This window comes from Cucurbita pepo, chromosome 14, assembly GCF_057944985.1.
Source record: "Cucurbita pepo subsp. pepo isolate OVF chromosome 14, ASM5794498v1, whole genome shotgun sequence".
Lineage (NCBI taxonomy): Eukaryota > Viridiplantae > Streptophyta > Magnoliopsida > Cucurbitales > Cucurbitaceae > Cucurbita > Cucurbita pepo.
The window spans coordinates 5,727,594-5,748,843 of NC_141811.1; the positions used below are offsets into that span (position 1 = coordinate 5,727,594).

At 35.6% G+C, this 21,250-nt stretch overlaps 4 protein-coding genes across 6 annotated transcripts; 1 reads left to right on the forward strand and 3 right to left on the reverse strand.

The window, feature by feature from the left end:
• Positions 1-46: 46 nt before the first annotated feature.
• On the reverse strand, positions 47-6,096 carry LOC111810943 (ubiquitin carboxyl-terminal hydrolase 3). Of its 2 annotated transcripts, XM_023697804.2 has the most exons (7): positions 5,430-6,096; positions 4,183-4,299; positions 2,738-2,836; positions 2,368-2,556; positions 1,435-1,616; positions 557-996; positions 47-433 (listed from the first exon to the last, which is right to left on the reverse strand). In XM_023697804.2, exons 1-6 carry the CDS (start codon positions 5,544-5,546, stop codon positions 591-593), a joined length of 1,110 nt encoding a protein of 369 aa, XP_023553572.1. In that variant the 5' UTR covers positions 5,547-6,096; the 3' UTR covers positions 47-433; positions 557-590. The 2 variants fall into 2 exon arrangements, with proteins under 2 accessions (XP_023553572.1, XP_023553571.1); XM_023697803.2 differs by having other exon boundaries at positions 47-996; positions 5,430-6,095.
• Positions 6,097-7,167: 1,071 nt separating this feature from the next.
• On the forward strand, positions 7,168-10,447 carry LOC111809719 (large ribosomal subunit protein uL29c). Its single transcript, XM_023696112.2, has 2 exons — positions 7,168-7,585; positions 10,099-10,447. The coding sequence occupies exons 1-2, from the start codon at positions 7,256-7,258 to the stop codon at positions 10,273-10,275; spliced, it is 507 nt and encodes a 168-aa protein (XP_023551880.1). The 5' UTR covers positions 7,168-7,255; the 3' UTR covers positions 10,276-10,447.
• Positions 10,448-11,916: 1,469 nt separating this feature from the next.
• LOC111810622 (F-box protein FBW2) lies at positions 11,917-14,805 on the reverse strand. Of its 2 annotated transcripts, XM_023697352.2 has the most exons (3): positions 14,665-14,805; positions 13,849-14,171; positions 11,917-12,989 (listed from the first exon to the last, which is right to left on the reverse strand). In XM_023697352.2, the coding sequence occupies exons 2-3, from the start codon at positions 14,151-14,153 to the stop codon at positions 12,368-12,370; spliced, it is 927 nt and encodes a 308-aa protein (XP_023553120.2). In that variant the 5' UTR covers positions 14,154-14,171; positions 14,665-14,805; the 3' UTR covers positions 11,917-12,367. The 2 variants fall into 2 exon arrangements, with proteins under 2 accessions (XP_023553120.2, XP_086973615.1); XM_087117489.1 differs by lacking the exon at positions 14,665-14,805 and having other exon boundaries at positions 13,849-14,658.
• A 1,006-nt stretch (positions 14,806-15,811) lies between these two features.
• On the reverse strand, positions 15,812-19,841 carry LOC111810310 (TLD-domain containing nucleolar protein). The gene is made up of 8 exons (XM_023697003.2): positions 19,276-19,841; positions 18,280-18,803; positions 18,092-18,164; positions 17,731-17,811; positions 17,580-17,643; positions 16,505-16,592; positions 16,312-16,396; positions 15,812-16,195 (listed from the first exon to the last, which is right to left on the reverse strand). Exons 1-8 carry the CDS (start codon positions 19,408-19,410, stop codon positions 16,112-16,114), a joined length of 1,134 nt encoding a protein of 377 aa, XP_023552771.1. The 5' UTR covers positions 19,411-19,841; the 3' UTR covers positions 15,812-16,111.
• Positions 19,842-21,250: the final 1,409 nt, after the last annotated feature.

The window sequence follows — 21,250 nt, forward strand, 5'->3', positions numbered from 1 at the left end:
ATATGAAAAAACAGCTGCCATCGATGAAATAGAAGTCTTCCCTTCTAAAAAAACACAGCCATTAAAACTGTTTGTACAAAAATTAAAATAATAGTTTAGGTACAAACATATGATTTCATTCACTAAATTCCACCTTTCCAAAATCAACAACAAATTCAGGCAAGGCACTTGTAATGAGGAATTCAATGCATTGTTTGTTAATGGATCTCCAGCATCATAATCATATTTAGAAACAGAAGCAGAATTCAGCATAGCCCTTCCTCTAAAGCAGCATGCATTCATAAACATCATACATTGCTCTCTTTTCTCTTATTTGAAGGGGAAAAGAAAAGCTGCCGTCATACACTATATTATATGCCAAACTGGCAACCGACCATGTATACATTTTTCACAGCCCATACCATCATCAATCAGTCAGTAATATTTCACAGCTCTTTCCAATGGTGTTATAAAAGGCAAAAGGGGAAAAAGAAAAAGAAATAATAATATTAATAAACATGTGAAGCCAAGAAAAAACAACAACAACAAGAAGAAGAAGAGTCGAATTATAAATTACCCGATGGCTGATGAGATGGGGAATTCTCCATATATCAGCTCTTGTTGCCGGTGCCAATGCTCTCGTAGAATAAGATGTAACCATGATCAGTATTACTAGAATATTCCTGTGCAGATCCAAAGAATGTCTGCACAACAGACTCATCAATCATTTCCACATTTTCGTCGTCAAAAAATAACCAGTGGTTATGGCTTTTCACAAGGCTAACATAGTGTCCGTGGTTGGGTCCACTTCCAACATGGACAACAACTGCAAACAAAGAGTACTCCGAATCCGCATCCTCCATCGTGTTGCTAAGCTTCAGCTCGAGAGGGAAAACAACTCTGTACAACAGCTTTTTGTAGCGTCCAAGCTGCTCGATGTATTTAAACCGCTTGAGATGAATAACAAGGATATGTGGTGGTTTCTTAATCTTCATCCTCTTCTGTGCTTCTTGCAAACTGCAAACCAAAATGAGTCCATCTTTCAGCACCCCCTTTTTTGGTTTTTGTTCCTTAATTTTAATGCTTATGGCGGGGGGAAAGGTGCTGACTATACCATTATTCAAATTCAATATATTCTGATAAAAATAGCATACTAACTATACTATTATATTATTCACATCCAATGTAAAAATATGGATCCATGCACACAAATCACAGTATGCTTGCTGCTGAGAAGATAATGAAGACAAAACAAAATTAGAGTAAGGACTATATTATCAAGTTGTAAAGAATTCAACGAGCCAGCAATAGAATTTGATTTCATTGCTAAGCTAGAATCAAATAAGCGGCACACTGGCTTCTTTGAAAACTTCCTCCATAAAGAACCTCAGATAAATGACGATTCTTAAACTAAAATGCAACTACAGCAAAGCAGAATCATGTATACCGACCTACCTGCAGCACTTGTCGCAGAAAAACTTGTCCTCGGCATTCAATGTCTCAGTGGAACTGAAATTTTTTAAACAGCTAGTTATTGAACTGTTCTGTTCAATATCAAGGCTCAAGTCAAGAAAAGTCTCATCCCTTGCTGTAACTGTCTCACACCGCAAACACCTTGTCTCGTTAGTTAGTAAACCCTGAAAGACAGATTGCAAGTGACTCTGGCTGCAATTCAAAGTTTTTCATGCACAGAACAAAGTTACTTCTCAAGGCTCAAACTCTAATTTGGCATGGTCTGGACGAAGAATTCTGTAGGGATCCTCCTAGAAAATAGGCTTCTATTGGAAAGGGCTTCACATTTGTATTCAAGATTGGGTCTTTAACAGACTTTGTGGTTTGCTTGAAAGAATATTGATGTTTTCCACACTTCGCAATAGACTCTTTTATACTTCGATAGTGAAGTCTTTAATTCTCATAAAAAACAGTAAAGTCTTTAATAACAAATTTACTTAGAATCAAATGTCATATACTTTCTAGGATGCTTTAATTAAAAGAACCATCCAGATAGCCAGGTGAGCCTACAAGTACGCTTCCAATTCTCTTTTGAAGGTCAGAACAAAGTAGTTCTCTTATATTTTCTAAGAAGGGAGGAGTTGGGCTGAAAGAGCAAGCAAGTGCGCCGTACTAGATTGACCTATGGGGCTTTCACTAATACAAAAAACCAACGAAAACCTAAGTTAAGTTCATCTACATAAATAGCTGTCTTTAAAATATTTTTGATGTACTAGCAAGCAAAGGCGTGCAGACATGCAGACACAGGAAGGCTGAAATGGCATTTATCTCATTAATATTTCTCAGCAACATACATTTTCCCTTCCCTATAGCAGAGAAGAAAGAGAAAACTGAGTTGGATAGGGTGTATGCAATCAAAATGGCTGACTAAATCACCTGAAAATTTTTATGCACCCAAGTCACCAACGGCTCTTTTTGAGCACCATTTGTCTGACCAGTTTTAGGACCATTTGAGATTTTTTCAGGCGGTGACGAACTTTCTGCATCACTTTTAGTAGCATGTGCCTCTTTCTCCAGTATGTCAACAAGTTCGTTGAGCAAAAAGTTCAAAAATTCATGAGCATCCTGCATCAGCAGTTGCCAAATAAAAGAAATAAAGGTAGGTGAAATTTGAACACCTTTGTTTAATTAATTACAATATTGACTTGATGAATGAGAATAAAAATATCATTTTTCATATGGAAATGAGTCCCTGTTAATGTAAGAATCAAAGTGGGGACATTCAGAAACAAAATTCATAACGTACTTGGTGCATATAGCTACGGAAAATCTCATTCTGCTTTTTCAATCTCTGAACAAAGCGCTTTGGAGCAATGACACCAGTTTTTTTCTTTTGTGAACTTATCTGCAATCAGAGGTGAATAAATGATTATATTCCAACCTAACCATGGACAGAGTTCTTTATGATCATAAGGAGAACGATATATCTTGAAAATCAAATAGAATACAAACATGAAACTTTAGAGAGGATTCACAAAAGAATATGCTAGAAATCTAAAGACAATTTTAATCAATTTGTTAAGTGCAGTCTGTATAGAATTCTCCAAGAAGACATAGCCAATGACCTGAAGTGGAAGAAAATATATGTATACGTATACAACTCACAACATCACCTCTTTTTTGTTTTACCCCTATTCAACATCTCTAATAGAGAGGTAAAGAATAACTGGAACTAGGGTTCTCTCTCCCCAATTGATTCTTATCTTCCTCTCCATTTCACTTCTCACTTGGCTCTCTTCTTTCCATTTCATTCTCAGTCTCAGTTTATAATAATTAGTCTCTCTTCCTCCCTCTCAACTATTTACAATTTTTCGTATGAGACCCTAACAAATAAACCTCATTGCTTTCCATGAAGGTGTCTATATACTTTACCTTATGTATTTTTTTGCATCTCACCTAAAATCACGCTCTTTTTATCTTCACCTAGCACTTGAGCCCCGGAGGATGCACCTTGAGCTTTAAAAAGAACTAAGCTCACTAAAGATTCTTCTCCTAGGTTTCCCATTAACTAACATAGTGTAATTAACTCATTCCAAACCCAAGATCTCCACTTGAACTCAAGTCCCTTCTTTCATAAGACATTTTCCAAAAATAGCCCCCATCAATTTAATGTTTTTTTTTTTTAACGAACCCCACCATTCTAATGCTGAGGATTTCAAAATGAATCTTCCAAAAAAATCCTTCCAATCAGCATAATAAGCAATAAGAACCTCATCCAAAGTCTATATAGCTATAAAACTTTTAATACTCATGGACTTTACAATAAACCTTGTAACAACAGAATTGTCCACCTCCTACTCTTTACTTTTACAAGTAACAAATATAATTGAACAAACACCGTACTGTCTACTTTTTAGTAACATAGGAATGTGGTTTGAAGTTGAAATTTCATACAAATTCTTAACTATCCCGTGAAAAAGTCTTGGAACGAGCATGAAAAGTAATTCAAGAAGAAGCTTATTCAGAATAAAACAAATATATAATAAAAGTTCTTCAAACATAATCATCAGTATTCTCTAAGAACCAATATCTCCTATGCTAGGTTTGGATCTGTAAAGTCTATGTGCAATAATATCCACAAACATAAACCATAAAGCCACAACAAAGCAGAAAAAATACAAATCCTGTTGGGTAAGGATGAGCAATGAACCCAAATAAAATAGACACCACTTTCTTCCCCCATAAAATTACCTGGGTGAACAAATCTGCCAAGCATGTTAAGAGATTTTCTTCCGCATCTCCAATACTTTTGCTATTTGAGTAATAATCTAACAATTGCTCACGAAAAGGAACACAAAAATACAGTGCCTGAATATTAAAACAAATGGTGAGTAAGATACGATTGACAATTTCAGAGAGTTATTTGACAAATCAAAGAAAATACCAAGCTGGATATTGAGAAGATGCTTTTATATCTAGTTTTAAACAAAACATTTCTTTGACCATAAAAGATTTACAGCTATAAGGGATCCAACATGAACATGTCATTTGACGTGCCAGTAAACAACGGAAACTTATAGAAGTCAAGAACATAGATACCATCTACGGTTAAGACTCCTACATATCCCATTATTGAATCTAAAATTCTGAACAAATAACGTACTTTTCCTTTGAAAATGTGAAAATTACTCATTTTTCTACTTTTCACCATGAACATACCGACATTGAAAAACTGAATTCACACAAGTTAACAGCATGATATTAAATCACTACAAGTACAAAAGAAAATTTTGGCATCCATCAATTTTCAAGTAAAAGTTACTGTAGTTCATCCAGGATGATGATCCGTCTAATCCATGAATAATCAACCATTTGCAAGAATAGCCAGGGGGGAAGTACCCCTAAAAAGGACACAAAAAACGAAACTAACGCTACTCTGACAGGAACAACACCGGGGACCCATAAAATACATCTAAAAAAAATCTGTTGGAAGACGTACGTGGCATACACGTTCGTAAGAAAATCAAAACATGACATGATGAATCAGCTTCTCAAAATTGTGTATATCCGATCGTAAACACTTTGAACAACATAAGCATGCTGCATGCAAATGTTTATATATATAACCGAGAATTTCAAAGACGGAACGAAATTACAAAAAAGAAAAATGGAGAAGGACCAAACGTCAAACTAAGGAATCTGCATTTGTATTATTGAAGTGTGCATTTCGTAAAACATGCTAGAAATGCAATTAGCTGATTGATGAAGAATGTTACCACCACGATCATTATACAAACAAATGAATAATTATTAAAATCAAAGAAAACGCATACAGCAAAGCCTCGGGAATCCAAGCCGTGAAACTAACGCACGCAACGGATGCATCGATAAAGAAAACAAAACCCTAGAGCAATAAACCAACGAAGATCCTAGGAAACAGAAAAATAAAATTCAAGCGACAAGCATCATGCATCCCGTAAAACAAAGAAGTAGCAAACCTGCAAGACGCTGTTACAGTAGCAAGTATTGCCAAAATTTTCAAGGCCGAAGTAGCGCTCGCCTTCAGGGAACTGGTCACCGAGAGCCTTCTCGAGCTTTGAGCCCGTAGCACCCATCCGCGTGTGGAAATCAAAGAATCAAAGGCGACTCAGATCTTAACGAGGAAATTGGCGGCCATATAATAAAAAACGAATCTCTGGCTTGACAGGCGCCCGGATTCCGTGGTAGAAATGAATTTCTAGGGTTTTTGTGTTCGTCGAGTGAAGGGAGATGCAACGAGGGTTTCGTTGAATCAGGGAAGAAAGTTTAAAGAATGGATGGAGATAACAACATTTAGAAAGCCACGTGGATCGAACTAAACTCCAACAATCAAAATTGAATCAGGTTTACAAAAACTTCCCTGGAGATCGATCATTCGGCCATAAGAACAGCGCCGGATTTGCTCGTCCAGACTCGAATGCTTTGGTTTCGGCTGCAAACTCCCTTGCTTGAAGGCTGCCTGTAATGGAGTTCGTTTCCTGCTAATTTCAAGGTTCTTCCTCCTAATGTCTTCATAAATCTTTTCGGGCTTCGGGTTTCATAGATCTTCTTCTTTCGCCATTCGTTTCGCTAAGCGCTCCTCTAATAACTTGGCCCATTTCCTTACATGCCCCACCCTTTGGTTTGATACTCAAAACAAAATGATAATCTATTTCCGATATCGACCAATTAGATGTTTGAATTTCAACGCTTCTAAATGTTAGGGTTTCTAGCGTTCATAGGTTTCGTTTACCTTTTCGAGAAGGTTATTATATGTTGATTGTTTACCTCTCTTGAACAGAGTTACTGCTCGTATAAGAAGTTGGTCTTCTAGGTTGTTATCTTATGTTGGTCGATTACAATTTATTCGATATGCTCTCTAGAGTTTCGAGCTCTATTGGGTTTATATTCTTTTTGTTATTTTGGTGCGAGTTGTTCGTGAACTTTGCTCATAGCTTTGGAATGAGAAGTGGTCAGTATGAGAGGGGATGATAAAGTTGCTCGGTCGAATGTTTGTCTTTCTTGTTGTGTTGTTATCATGAAGCCCTTAGGGTTTATCCTAATTGATCAGGGTTCCTCGTGAGTCGCCCAAGTGGAAGTCATATTCTAGTAGTTGGAGGGTTATACCTCGGTTAGATTTTCAATAGTGAATTATCGTTATTGTTTTGTTTGGTTTAACCCTCGTTTGCCCCTCTAACTGTTCTACGGAAGGAGACGTGCTATTTATGGGGTGATTGCTCCCATATGATCGACCATATTTTTTATGTTAGTGCATGCAATTGCGTAAGGTGAAAAGTCTTGACAATGATTTAGTGTGCTATTATTTATCATATTTGGCGAGCAGCATAGTTTTCGTGTCCATGGTGCAATCTTGTTACCTCTAGGGAATTTACCTAAACGTGCGGTTTTAGTGCGTTCATTCGATATTTTACGTGGCTTAGAGCTTTCATAAAAGGGACGTCTCTAATTGGTAAAAAATAAACATATTTTAAAGATTTACAAGTCTTTTTTTAATGTATAAAAAATTAATAAACTCATTAGCAAATAAAAATTATAAATGATAAATAGTTATTGCATTAAATTTACACTTTAATTTTATTTTTAAAAAATTTAAAGGCTAAATAGCTCTATTTTAAAATTTAGAAATTAAAAAATTAAAAAAATTAAATTATTTAACAAATACCCTTAAATTATACCTAGAGTTTAAAAAAAAGAATCGAAAATAACAATAATAGAAGGGGAGAGAGCTTATCTTCTTCTTGAATCTCTGCTGCGACTGAGCGAACTCTACGAACACACTCTGAACATGATGAACCTTTCAATTGCTTCGCCTTCGAGCGTTGCTATACCTGCAAAGTTTCTTAGCTCGACCTCCAAATCATCCTTCCATGGCCTTCAAATCCGTTTCCCATTTTCGTTTCGCGTTCCTCCTAAAGCAGCATGTACCGGAGGCCGCATTTCGCCGGTGGTAATGATGGCCAAGAGGGAGGAGGAGTTGAAAGATATCAGAGCGAAAACTACTGAGGAAATAAACGAAGAGGTCGTCGATCTCAAGGGTGAACTTCTTATGCTTCGGCTTCAAAAATCAGCCCGCAATGAGTTTAAGTCCAGCGAATTCCGCCGCATGCGCAAACGGGTACTTCTTTTCCCTCGTCGATGGATTCTTAATTAATTTTGAGTCCAATTGAAATGTGGCTATTATGTTCGTCTCAAACTTATAAGTTTTACTGTCTCCTATCCTCCACATTTTTGCTTATCTGTGCTAGATTTATTGGTAGGATTCAAGTTTAGAGCTCATTGGTTTTTATTGGGGATTTGTAGCTGTTGGGATCTAAGATTATTGGCTATTGTTTGCCGCCAAAAGAGAAGAAGTGTAGAAATATATAAAATCTGCAGACTAAAATAATTCTAGCACTATACATTTTTGTAAGAATCAATTTAGGATTTAGATTTGAGTTGACAGTCTAGAGAGATGTGTTATGTGTTAGATGAACACCTTATGATATTGTCCACTTTGAGCATAAGCTCTCATGGCCTTGCCTTGGACTTTCCCCAAAAGGCCTCATACCTATGGAGAGAGTATTCTTTGAATATAAACTCATGATCATTCCCTAAATTAGTCGATGTGGGATTTTCATCATCCAACACCTCCCCTCGAACAAAGTACGCCTCCCCTTAATTGAGGCGCGACTCCTTTTTCTTTTGGAGTCTTTGTCATTTTTTACTATGCCTTCGAAGAGGCTCGATTCCTTTTCTTTTGGAGTCCTTTGTTCGACATTTGAAGATTTACCAACCTATTGGTATGACTAAGTTTAGGGCATGGCTCTGATACCATGTTAGACGAACCCGACTCTCCACAATGATATGATATTGTACACTTTGAGTATAAGCTTTCGTGACTTTGCTTTGGGCTTCCTCAGAAGGCCTCATACCAATGGAGAGAGTATTCGTTAATTATAAACCCATAATCATTCCTAAATTAGCGGATGTGGGACTTTCATCATCCAACAAGATGAACCAAAACAATATTTCACGATGTTGGGAAAAAGTTTCAAAAGTTGCATTTAGAGGAAGGTTGAGCCAATTAGAATGTGCTCTGGAACGTAGAAATCCAACCAGATTCAGAAAATGTAATTGAAAGTAGGATTTTTAACACTAACAACTTCATATTGAACTAAGATTGACTCCAAATACAACTATTAGAAATAGCACCTGTGGATTTTACATTTTCGATACGAGTAGCGGTATGTTCTAAAAACTCTCGAATGTCTTCATGCTAACATTTTGTTTAAGATTCCTAGAATGCCTGAAGCATGAATGAGCCATAAATGTGGAAATCTTGATTCAGTTTGGGTTCAGATTAACTTATCTTTTTTATATGAGGTTGGTTAACTGGAGAGGCCAAACCTATTTTGATCATTGGAAGGATCACAATGTCTAATGCATAAGAGAGAGGGTTTTGCATTTGAACCATATGTAGCCTTCTCATGACTTCTATACCAAAACTTCTGCATGCTTGGTGCTTAATCTGGATATCGGAATTGTCTTATGGGCCTCTTACGGTTGCACTTAACAAAGTCCTGAAATGATGATGTAACAGCCCAAGTCCATTAAGTCCACCGCTAGTAGATATTGTCCTTGTTAGGTTTCCCCTTTCGGACTTCCCCTCAGGGTTTTTAAAATGCGTCTGCTAGGGGAGGTTTCCACACTCTTATAAAGAATGATTCGTTATCTTCCCCAACCGATTTGGAATCTCACAATCCACTCACCTTCGAGGCCCAGCGTCCTCGCTGGCACTCGTTCCTCTCTCCAATCGATGAGATCCCATAAATGAGATGTTGTTGAATGGTAAAAATTTATTTACACATTATGAGTTTAGTAAGACTGGCGTTTTCTTTAGAATTCACATATGATTATGATGGAGGGATGTTCTGCACTGCAATTGTGGTAAGACTTGCCCATTCCCATAGTTTTATGGTGTCAAGTCTGACATTTAGGTTGCAAACTTCTTGCATCTCTGGTCTAATCCCACGGCTTCATGATAAGGTCTTGAGATCTTTGTAGTTACCCTCTAAAGTCTTGGTTCAAAGCCTCTAACTAGGTAACTTAGTACTTGGATTTTGCCTCCAATGCCCGCTTTGGAAAAAAAAAAAAAAATTATTCAATGAGGCCGCTACCAACATGGTTGCATGTAGATTTAATAGCATGGTTCGTAGCAACCAGTAAATGACATAAACTCAAGGTATTTCTTTACATCAAATGGGAAAAAACTTTCAGCTACATTGTGGCTGCTTCACCGAATAATTTTACCTGCTTCGAAGTAGACAAAGCCTCCTCGGAGATTAGTGGTATGGGTCATGAACAAAGGAATGGTGCTTGATAATCTCGGTTCTCAATAAACTCGGTACCTAACAACGTTTCAACGACTCAATATTGCGAGATCAACTAATATCTATTCAGTATTGCTGATGCAGGACAGTTAGGAAGTTTATATCATTCTTATAATTTATCTTCACCTACTTTAAGATTGCAACATCGCAGCTATACAACCAATGCTTTGGACTTGCTAACAACTTCGATTTCGTATCGCATACTCCACGAAACTTGGAATTTTGAATCGTTAATTTGTTATTGTTTGTCCGATGACAGATTGCTCGGATGCTAACTGTAAAACGTGAAAGAGAGATTGAAGAGGGAGTGGGCAAAAGGTTGTCAAGAAAGTTGGATAGAAAGTGGAAGAGAAGTATTGTGGTCAGACCACCTCCATCTCTGAAGAAGTTGCGAGAGGAAGAAGAAGCAGCTGAAGCAGCTGAGAAATCTGCTTGATCCAAATCAGATACGCTCTCAACCAATATTGTAGCTTTATGAGTGTTTGAAGTTGTTGAAATTGCTATGTAAACAACGTTTTATAAGAAGATGAAAATTCTGATCATGTACTTAGTTTGTGCACAAATGGAAATACATTTTAAGGGGATCGTGTTGAGTTCACGTGCTTTCATATCTTCGACTTAATTCAGATAAACACATGCAAACTCGAACCGACCTCATCTAGGGTAAATTCCATTTTAAGCGTAGTTTCCAAACTTTCAAAAGTCCAAACGACCTTTAACTTTCAATTTTGTGTTTATTGTAAGAGCTCATTGACGTGTAAAACAAATCTTCTCAAACACGGATTATGGTTTGTGAATGAAAACGACTTTCGTGCCCTTCGTTTACTTTAAAATGGGATGAGACGGCAGCATGATTTTAACATTTTAGATGATATTTTTTTTATTAATAATGATTTTTTTGATTTGAAATTATTTTAACTATCCTTTCATTGTTCACTCAAAAAAAAAGGAAAAAAAAAAAATTCATCTGTTACAAATATAAAATTTGGAAATATACATATACCAGGGAACTTTCATGTGCACATAATTAGCATTTAATATTTTGATTATAATGTTTATAATGGTAATTATTATTGTTCTAAAAACATTGGTTCATTACCATGAGATTAATATGTAGGAGACAAAAATTAAAATTAAAATTAAAATTATTGAACTTTGGCACAAAAGTAAAAAATTACATGAAAATATTTTAGATTACACTGGACCATTCTTCTTTTGGTTATAAAACTTGAAAAGATTAATAAACTTGTAAAAAAATAATAGGAAGTTAACCAAAAACTTCATAAAAAAAAATGGTTTTTTCATGGTAAAAATTATTTTTTGGGTTACAAAAAACATATATATATATATGTATATATATATATATATATATTCATTCCCTCGTCGCTTATGTATGTCTTATTCTTCCTCTCGTCCCATGTTTAGACTTTTATTCTTCCTCTCGTCTCTCATGTTCACTTATGTATGTCTTATTCTTCCTCTCGTCTCTCATGTTCAGACTTTTTTCTTACGAGTCTTGAGCTACAACATTTTTCTTCTCACTTTTAGGGTAGAACTTTGGAGCCGGCCTAAGCAAAAATCGACACTCAAAGGTAGATAATCAGCCACATTGGAACTGGGACACGACCCAGACTCCCACAAAGAGAGGAATAAATAAGTTTAGGTACAGGAATCGAAAAGGGACTTGCTACACTGATCTTCTTGTATTCCATCTTCAAAATGTATCTTCATTACGTCTTTTGGTCCTTCTATCTTCAACATTTTTCTTCTCTCTCTCACTTCTATCTTTTTTTCTCGCTCCTCTTTCTACCTTCTCCTACTTCTCTTTCTCTCTCCCCCCCTCTCACCCACCATGGGGACAAACGTAAAAAGTTGAAAATATTGAACATAAACCTTGTGTAATCCAAATTGAAGACAAAAATGATCGTTTCTTCGTTTGTATTCATTAAAATTGAACAAAATGTTCTGATACAAGCTCATTTGACTATTACTGTACTCGGAAACGATCATGTCGGCCTTCAATTTGGATCATATAATGTTCATCCTGCTTAAGTTAATGAGAGAGAAGACAAATGTGTGAGAAAGAAGAGGAAAGAAATGAATATAGAGATGAGAGAGGAGGAAGAAACTTCTAGGCATATCATGCTTTTCTAACCTATGGTAAGAAGATAATTTCACCCTCAACAAGGTTAGAAAAAAAAATCATTGCCATACATTCACAAACCTAGAGACATATTCCCACAAACCAACTGCAATGGAAGCCATCAATTTCGATCAGCCCGAACCAAGTCGATGGTCAGGTAACTCGGGTCAACTTCAATGGTGCTGCTTTTTGTACCTGCATTTGGATATCTCTTACTGACTTCAATGGACGCCATTTCTAATCTACAGAGTTACTAACAAGGCTAAAAGTATTGATATGATCATAGTTTAACCAACCATAAAGCTAACCCAATTTCAAGGGCTCTATTGTTTGGTTAAGTGAAACAAAAGGTTCACCATTTCAAAGCCAGGCGTAGGAGCAACATTCAAGGAGACCCCGCAGATGAATCAGAATAAGCATGGTCCATATCATCCACACTTCTATAATCTTCTCCAAAAAACTCCAGCATTTCAAATTCATCATCTAATTCATCAGCCACAAAATCCCACGCCAAGTAGCCAGAAGAACTTGAGTAATTTGAGCAATCAAAATCGTCCCATCTGTTCGACTCTGAGATTTCTTCCAATGGACCGACCAATTTCACCCTCGAAAACTTTTTGAACGTCTCATCTGGTATCACATTCCAACACCCTTGCACATCTAAATACTCAAGATCTGGGCAGTTCTCGAGGATTTTTAGAACCGATTCAGTGTTGATAAGCAAATAGGCAATCTCAAGGTGCTTGAGCTTATGCATTGTCGATGCAACTGCAAGGGCCTCATCATCTTGAGAAGACTTGTCAAGGGCTTCAAATGGGCACATAACTCTGCGCAACCCTGTGAGGTTCGCACAATGTTTCCCAATCGCCTCGAGAGCCGATGCTCCAATGTTTTTACAAAAGCTTAAATCCAAAAAAGTTACAGCAGAAAACCTCTCAGCAACCTGTTCTACAATGGAATTCGTTATTTCACTTCTTGGTAGCCGTAATGTATGCAGAGCTGTTCCACTGTCAATCAGGAATGTACGATATTAATGTATAGACAATCGGCATATTCAAGCATATGAGGTATTGGACACAATTTCGTACATATTCTCTAAATTAGAGATTTTAGGTCCTCTGATCCTCCGGGTTGAAACTCCAAACTTAAAAAAGGAATGTTTCTATTTTTTCTTTTTTTCCTCATCTAACCATAGAACACTATTCTGCCAAACTTGACCATTCAATTGCACAGCACACCACAACACTTGGACCAAGATGTGTGAGATCCCACATCGGTTGGGAAAGAGAACGAAACACCCTCAATAGGGGTGTGAAACCTCTCCCTAGACGCGTTTTAAAAACCTTGAGAAGAAGGGAAAGCCTAAAGAGGACAATGGGTTGTTACAAATGGTATCAAAGCCAGACACCGAGAGATATGCCAGCGAGGAGGTTAAGCCTCAAAGGGAGTGGACAAGAGGCAATGTGTCAGGAAGGACGTTGGCCCCAAAGGGGTGGATTTGGTGGGGGTCCCACATCGATTGGAGAAATGAGACGCTTGGCCTCGAAGGAGGTGGATTGTGAGATACTGCATCGATTGGGGAGGAAAATGAAAGACCCTTTATAAGGGTGTGAAAACCTCTCCCTAACGGATAGGTTTGCATTTTAAGAACTTTGAGGGAAAGCCCAAAGAAGACCATTTCTACGGTGGACTTAGCTGTTACAAGATGCCTAACTCCTTCGGGAAACAGAGATAATCATAGTTTTAGCACTCATTTGACCAAACAATTATGATCTTCAAAGAGGGAGGAAAATATCAACAAACACGAATAGCTGAAACAACAGTGCATTAAAGAAGACAATAACAGGGGGTTCTTATTGAACTCACTGTTCTGCAATCAGGGACAAACAAGAGTCATTAGGAAGGCAGCTAACGCAGAGCTTGCAAAGGGAACCCGATCTTCTTGAAATCAACATTTGAAGCATTCGATTGATGGTATCAGGATCTCGAAGTAAGCTCCAATCCAAAATGTCTATCTCCTGCCAGCAGTAAGGCCCCAACACTGTTTTTCTCCATGATTTGCAAACCCTTGGGATTACAACAAGTATCTCTTGTAGTGACAAATTCCTAAATATAAGACCCAGTGCATCAGGGAATAGCTCATCCCAGTGCCGATTATCACAATCCTCCATCAAATATTACTACCTTTCCTTTACAAAGATGAAAAACAAAACAAAAATTGTGTCATACAAAAGCTACAAAAAGAAAAAACATCGAAACTAAGCATCATGTTAACTGTTCCTTAATGTAATTATAAAGCAATCAATGAAAAAGTTGAAGCAAATAGAGGTCAGTTTCCAATAGCCGATGTCAATTATTCCCAACCGCTGGGGGAAAACCCTGTAAATTAAGCATTTCTGTCCCAAAAATCATCAAGTCCGGATCTACGGATAAAATTCTCAGTTCAATTCGAAAAAAAAAAAAAAACAACAACAACAAAGATTCAGAAGCCCAAAATTAGAGCAAACAGCCAATCAGAGACAAATTTGAAAATAAAAGTGGTTAGGGTATTAAAATCCGGGAGAGGTTGACGAGAAATCCGAAGAGATAGCTAAAATCAGCTACCACCAAACGAGATCGAAAAAGAAAAACAGAACAAACAGAATTTCTTACTCCTAAAACAGATTGAAAAGAAAAAAAAACCTTGAAATGATTTCAATAACGTTCTTCTACGAAAATCTGGAAGAGAAACTGTTGTGAATCTACACAGATAGAAGAACAACCATGTAAAGCTGGTACAGTATCATGAAGTTAAAGGAAATCATACTTACAATAATAAAGAGAGAAAAAAAAAAAAAAAAAAAAAAAAAAAAAAAAAAAAAAAAAAAAAAAACTCCCAAGCGTGTAAAGCTCTGTTAAACTAAGATGCCTAAAATGGCTTCTTCTCAAGATCTGAAGAAATGGAGGAAAAATGAATAATAGAAAATGTTCTATATAAGGCAAATAATATTTTCATATATTTTAAATAATAGCTTTTGTGATGGTAGAATTCAATTATATGATTTTCTAAAATTGTTTGGAAAAAAATTGAGAATAATGGGGAGTATATAAAATAAAATAATATATCATTTAATCACGTGTCAAATAATAAATAAAAATAATATTTAATGAGAAATTTTATAGCTTACAAGCTTAAAACGACCCTGTGTAATATTTTAGTTCTATGAGATATTAATGTAACACGAGATATTAATATAATACGTCGTTGAACTCTAAAAAGTAATTTTGTGCTTAATAGGTTCATAAATTTTTAATTTTTTGTTCAATAGGCTTTTCATATGAAATTCACGAGCCTACTAGATACAAAAAATGAAAATTTATAATTCTATTAAACATTAGATAGTAACAGTTAAGCCCACCGCTAGCCGATATTGTCCATTTTGACATGTTGCGAATCGTCATTAGCCTCACGGTTTTGAAACGCGTCTACTAGGGAGAAGTTTTCACACCTTCATGAGGAATGTTTCATTCTCTCCTCCAAGACGTGGGATTACACAATCCACCCCATTGGGGGCCAGTGTCCTCTCTGGCACACCGTCCAATATCTGGCTCTGATACCATACAATTTATAACAGCCCAACCTCCGCTAATAGATATTGTCTGCTTTGACCTGTTACGCGCCACCATTGAGGTTTTAAAAAGCGTTGTCTCCTCCCAAAATTTCACACCAGGACCATAAATTGTAATATAAGTGAAGAAACAGGCCCTAATAAGCAAATTTTCACCTCCCCAAAGTTTCATACGAGGACCATAAAGTGTAATGTAAGTGAAATGAGGCAACTTTTCTGAAAAGAAGAAGCAAAAGGGCAAATCATTCATTGAATAAATACTCAGAATATGATATCCCAACAAAACAATGCCCCTTCAAACAAAGTTAGGTACAAGTAAAGGAAAGCAAAACTGCACACTTCTATATGCACATGTGTGAAGTTTTTATGTACAAGTGTGGAGAAGAATTCAGATTCAGAAATACCCATTTAACTAGTTCATCGGCCTTCATCATCATATAATCATGTCTAGATGGTTATGAGATCCACAGGATGTCGATTCATTCGGTAAAGCTGCGGTTCGGGTTGTATTTGAAAATCGTTCACCAACGACAAATCCCGGGTGCTTCAGTTCGGCTCAAAGCAAGCATTTCTTCATACTGTGAGGTGTATACAAAGCCCCATAACTGCATTACATACACAATTTATAAAACAGATCTTAGAATCAGTGGTAGGTTACTTAAAAACAGATCTTAGATCTTAGAATTTATAAAATTTATAAACTGTGACGTTCTACAATCACCTCGACTTCCTTCACTTCAAATTCTTCAGTATTTGCAAGACAAGGATTTCCGTACGTCTCCGATGTCGAACTTGATCCATTCAATCTTAAATTCAAGAACATATTTATAAGCATATGATTAAGTTGAAAGTTTACTTAAGATAATTGATATGATCATAGACTATTAAAAGGGGCAGTTAATTAGTGTTCTCACAGGTCGTTGTCCAAATAGAGTGCAAAATGGCTGCCACCGCCAATGGCTAAGAAGTCCGGTGAGCACAATGTGAAATAGTAATTTTCACCTGGTTGAATCAATTTGAAGTTTACTTCCATGAGACTACTGGATATAAAACCATGTAAGAAAGAGAACTCTAAGGCAGCACCCATCGAGTATTATTAGCAATCTTAGAATAGGTCCCTAACAAGATTCAAGAACATGCAATTACCCGCTTCAAACGGTCTAATTAGGATTTCGGTTTCAAGCCTGTACGTAAAGTGCTATGGGCACTTTTTCTTTGAAATTTGAGTCCAATTAATCGAATTTGAAATTTTGTGAACATTCCCTACAACAATGTTGAAAAATATCGACCGTAACTCAGTTTTTTCATGTGCATGCTTCAAACGGCCCAATAAGGAAATGTTCAAATTTGATTAATTTTACTCAAATTTCGGAGAAAATGTGCCAATAGCACTTTACGTATAGGCTTAAAACCAAAACCCTAATTAGGCCATTTGAAGCTCGTGCATGAAAAAACTGAGTCACGATCGATATTTATCAACATTATTGTGTGGAATGTTCAAATTCACAACTCGAGAGAAAATGCAGGCTAGTCCTCGCAACGAGAGACAAAAGGGTATCCAAAGTTTCCAATAGATGAAGATAAAGGAGTTGCAATACTTTCATTAGCCACAAGAATACGGCCATGAAAATGGTGTAAGGGCATAATTTGCCCCATTTCCTAGAAGGAACGTAGTTGATCTCAAGATTAGGCAAAGAAACAGAATGCTTAGCAAAATATTATAGCTACAAAATGATCAATTACAGTATCTTGTTTTTCATAAGCTCATTGATGATGTCCAGTGGAATGATTACTTATCTGATATTCCAACCAATATTTAACTCTAAGTTCATAATAAACTTGCATAATCATTTAAGGATAGTGGCAAAGGTTGCCAATGAACTGAATCTGTGGTTACTAGTAAAACAATGTCAATTCACAAAGAATATGCAAAAGATTGGTATGAAAAGACTTCTGGTGAATGAACTATTAAACAAGGTTTGTAAGTACCTGTGGGGCGATAAATCACAGGATGGCCAGGTATACTTGTGAACACAAAAGTATTATTTGTTCCCTATTCAAGATTCATGATAAGATAAGGTCAATTGCAGACACTTCCTCACTAAGCTTTAAGTAAAGAGTAAAGACGTGTATGAAGCACCTGATACTTTTTCTTGCTGCTCGGTTTTAGCGGTGCTTCCACCAAACCGCCAAATACAGCACCTTTACGGTCCCCGACAACCTAGAAGTAAATTATGCGTAAGTGATACATGGTCTGACAGAAGCTATTGCATATATGTAATATTCATATGCATCGGTAGCAATTGTAGCGGTGAGAGACCGAATCATCAACTTTTGAAATAATAATGAGTGTCTTATTCACTGAGCTATGCTTTGATAGTTCAACCCTACATTTTTATTCAAAGGAAAAGAACTTTTTGCTACATTCATTCAACAGACATGGTTTAGGATGAATACATATCAAAGCAAACTTGTCATAGAAAAATCAAATTTATAGTTACCAGCAAACTGAGCCCAGACCAAAGCATGCTTCTCCTATATAGAGTTGAAAGCGATATCCCATGCCTCCATGTACTGCATTGCACGACCGATATATATTTACGAATCAGATGATAGAGTATAAATAATTGAAATCCTATGATCATTTCTAGAAACATAATCTATAAAACAAAATGCTGGAGCTCTTCACCTGTATAGCAATAGCCATTTCCTCCCCTGTACTAGAGCTGGAAGGGAAGCATAAAGAATAGTTCTACTTTTTTCCGAAAGGAGCAGTGAAGGTTCAGACGCATCAGGGACATCGTCAACTGATGAAGCAACCTCGATTACATTTGGCTTCTCCATCATCTCAATTCCAGAAAATTTAGCATCATTAACTTTCATCTCAACATCACTCTTCCGCTCCTGGTTTCGGTAGCCAGTGATTCTTGCAGCATGATGAAAAGCTCTACCAAGTGATTGTTTCCCCCTAGAAAACAAGCTCTTCTTCGTAACAGTTTCTTTCGCAGCATTGTTCATTGGCTGACTGGCTGCCACAGCCTGATTATCACTGCGTTCATCGGAGTTCAAATTTTCCCGCGATTCTGAGGACGACAAGAGGGAATACAGGAATGCAGTAAATGAAGATGTATCAGGGCCATCATCTGAAAATTCAGAACCCTGTTCACTAGCTGACCCTAGATCACTGTTGTCTTTAAGGTCGCTCGCATCCTCCTAAAAGAAAAATGCCAATCCAGTTAAAGATTGGACATGACTGCCTACTCCCAATGAGACTTTCAAACCTCAGGTAATTCCCATTAACAAACATCTCTATACATAAATGTTCCATTACAAGAAGAAAAACACGTTTATTTTCAGAAGCAGAGTGAAATTCCCTATCAACAACCATTCGAACAGGATGAATCTAACCTTCTGCCCTACATTTATGTACAAATATTAACGATCAAGACAAATAAAGCCAATTCCTCCATGAATCTCAGCAATTAGTTCAAAAAATGTATATAACAGCCACCGATTAAGTCAAACCAAATGAAATCACAGCCATCCTGTCCATAAAAGACATGCTAAAGAAAAACGTATAAAATCCTGAAGTAGAACTGCCGGAAGAACAATCAAAGGATAGCAAAGCAAAAAAAGGAGAAAAAAAAATCGAAAACCTATTCCAGCTTGAGAGAGACAAACTCACAGGCGAATGATGATGATGATGAGGATGAGCAGAGGTTCTCGCGGAAGGTTTATCAGAAATTGGGTTGAGAAGAACGGTGGTAATATCGGAGACAAGATGAACTGCTTTGCTGCGCAAGGATTGTTGCTTACCCATGATAGCATTTCATGTAAAAAAAAAAAAAAAGAGAAGAAACCAATCGATTTCCAGCAAATTCCCCAATCCTTAGCTCAGCTTATTCTCCATTAACATCCAGATTCTCCTTGCTTCCCACTCGATCATCCTCCACCTCTCCACCATGGATTCCGTCGCATAAGAACTCGCAAACCCCTTTCTCCCTCTCCCTACAAAAGATTTCAGCTCTGGTTTACCAAATTCTCAGTGGGTTCCGCTCGTGGACCAGTGTTCGTTCGGATTAAGCTAAAAGTTTGTTGAATGGGTGAGGTAAATCATCAACTTGTAAGCGAAGGAACGCGACAATCAAACTTAACAATTACTTCAACGAAAAATCGGGAGTTCAGTCCATGAGCCGATGGATAAGGCGTTGGTCGATGGAACAAATTAGGGTATTTTCCAATTTGCAGCCCACAGTTGACTCCGTGACCCTATAATTTGTTATAATTAATTATGGTTACTTGCTCGAAATAATTTTAATTAATATTTAGTTTTAATATATTATTCGATATATAAATTTTAATTGAAATATTTAGTACGATTAATATTTTAAAATCGAATTATGTATATGATTAAGTAAATTATTATAATAAATTATTAATACGACGATAAAATATAATAATAATTATAGTAAAATATTTAATTTATTAGAGTTAGTTACAACGTTTAATTTGAATGAATTAATTGTACTTTAAAATTATATTATATTAAGAAGATTATAAATAGTCAATGAGTAGTTATAGCCTTTTAAGGTAACTAATCTAATTAGCTATTTAATTATAATTAAAAATGTTATTAATTAATTAATTAATTAATTAATTACTAATTTTAGTAAATAAGTAATCATTTATGTAATGAAATTTTATTTGTCAAAATGAATTAAATATATATTTCAATAAAGCAGGGGTGGTTTATTCTAATTAAATAATTAATTATATTAATTTTGGAAAAAGAAGATCCATTAATTGATGAATTAAATATACTCAAAATATAATTATAAATAAAATAAAGGGTTAAAAAAAACTCATTCTCCAGAGGTTTTTACCTTTTATTGAAAAGATAAAAATTTAAGAATTAAATTTATAGTTAAAATTAAAAAACATTTTCACATTTGCTATAAATGGTAAAAATAAAATCACACGTGACCAAAGGACTCTTATGTTGTATATTAATATATTATTAAGATGATATATTTTTAAATGATTAAATTAATAAAAATATTTATAAATTTTTTTGTCTAAAAAATACATTTAACCATGAAAAAAAATACTTACTTTAAGCTTTTAATCTTTTAATAGTATTTATTCTTTAACTATTTCGAAAAATTAAAAAATTCTCTTACCATTAGTACTATATTTTTTTACTCAGTAAAATTTTAAAAATAGTATTAATATATTTTACCTTTCTAAAAATAGTTCAAATAAATTCTTACCACCTATATATGGATGAAAACCTTCTAAATTATTCGGGATGAAAACTAAATTAATAAAAATATTTATAATTTTTTTTTTGTCTAAAAAATATTAACGATGAAAAAAAATACTTACTTTGAGCTTTTAATCTTTTAATAGTATTTACCCTTTAACTATTTTGAAAAATTAAAATATTCTCTTACTGTATTTAAAAAATGCTCAGTAAAATTTTAAAAGTAGTATTAATATATTTTACCTTTCTAAAAAAAAGTTCAGATAAATTCTTACTACCCATATATAGATGAAAACTTAAAATATATGTATTGGAAGTATTTTTTAATGGTTTATTTTTTTTAAAGTTTACTCCTATAAGAGTATTTTTATTTATTTATTTTTTAAAGGTAATAATT

Coding starts and splice junctions, on each gene's coding strand:
- LOC111810310 (XM_023697003.2), bottom strand. CDS start 19,410: ATGGGTAAGCAACAATCCTTGCGCAGCAAAGCAGTTCATCTTGTCTCC. Junction 17,812..18,091: donor GGTCTGGGCTCAGTTTGCTG/GTAACTATAAAT, acceptor ATTTACTTCTAG/GTTGTCGGGGACCGTAAAGG. Junction 16,593..17,579: donor TGTGATTTATCGCCCCACAG/GTACTTACAAAC, acceptor TGATTCAACCAG/GTGAAAATTACTATTTCACA.
- LOC111810622 (XM_023697352.2), bottom strand. CDS start 14,153: ATGGAGGATTGTGATAATCGGCACTGGGATGAGCTATTCCCTGATGCA. Junction 12,990..13,848: donor TTGTCCCTGATTGCAGAACA/GTGAGTTCAATA, acceptor CCTGATTGACAG/TGGAACAGCTCTGCATACAT.
- LOC111810943 (XM_023697804.2), bottom strand. CDS start 5,546: ATGGGTGCTACGGGCTCAAAGCTCGAGAAGGCTCTCGGTGACCAGTTC. Junction 4,300..5,429: donor ACTGTAACAGCGTCTTGCAG/GTTTGCTACTTC, acceptor TTTAATATTCAG/GCACTGTATTTTTGTGTTCC. Junction 2,837..4,182: donor TGGCAGATTTGTTCACCCAG/GTAATTTTATGG, acceptor CTCTGATTGCAG/ATAAGTTCACAAAAGAAAAA.
- LOC111809719 (XM_023696112.2), top strand. CDS start 7,256: ATGATGAACCTTTCAATTGCTTCGCCTTCGAGCGTTGCTATACCTGCA. Junction 7,586..10,098: donor TCCGCCGCATGCGCAAACGG/GTACTTCTTTTC, acceptor GTCCGATGACAG/ATTGCTCGGATGCTAACTGT.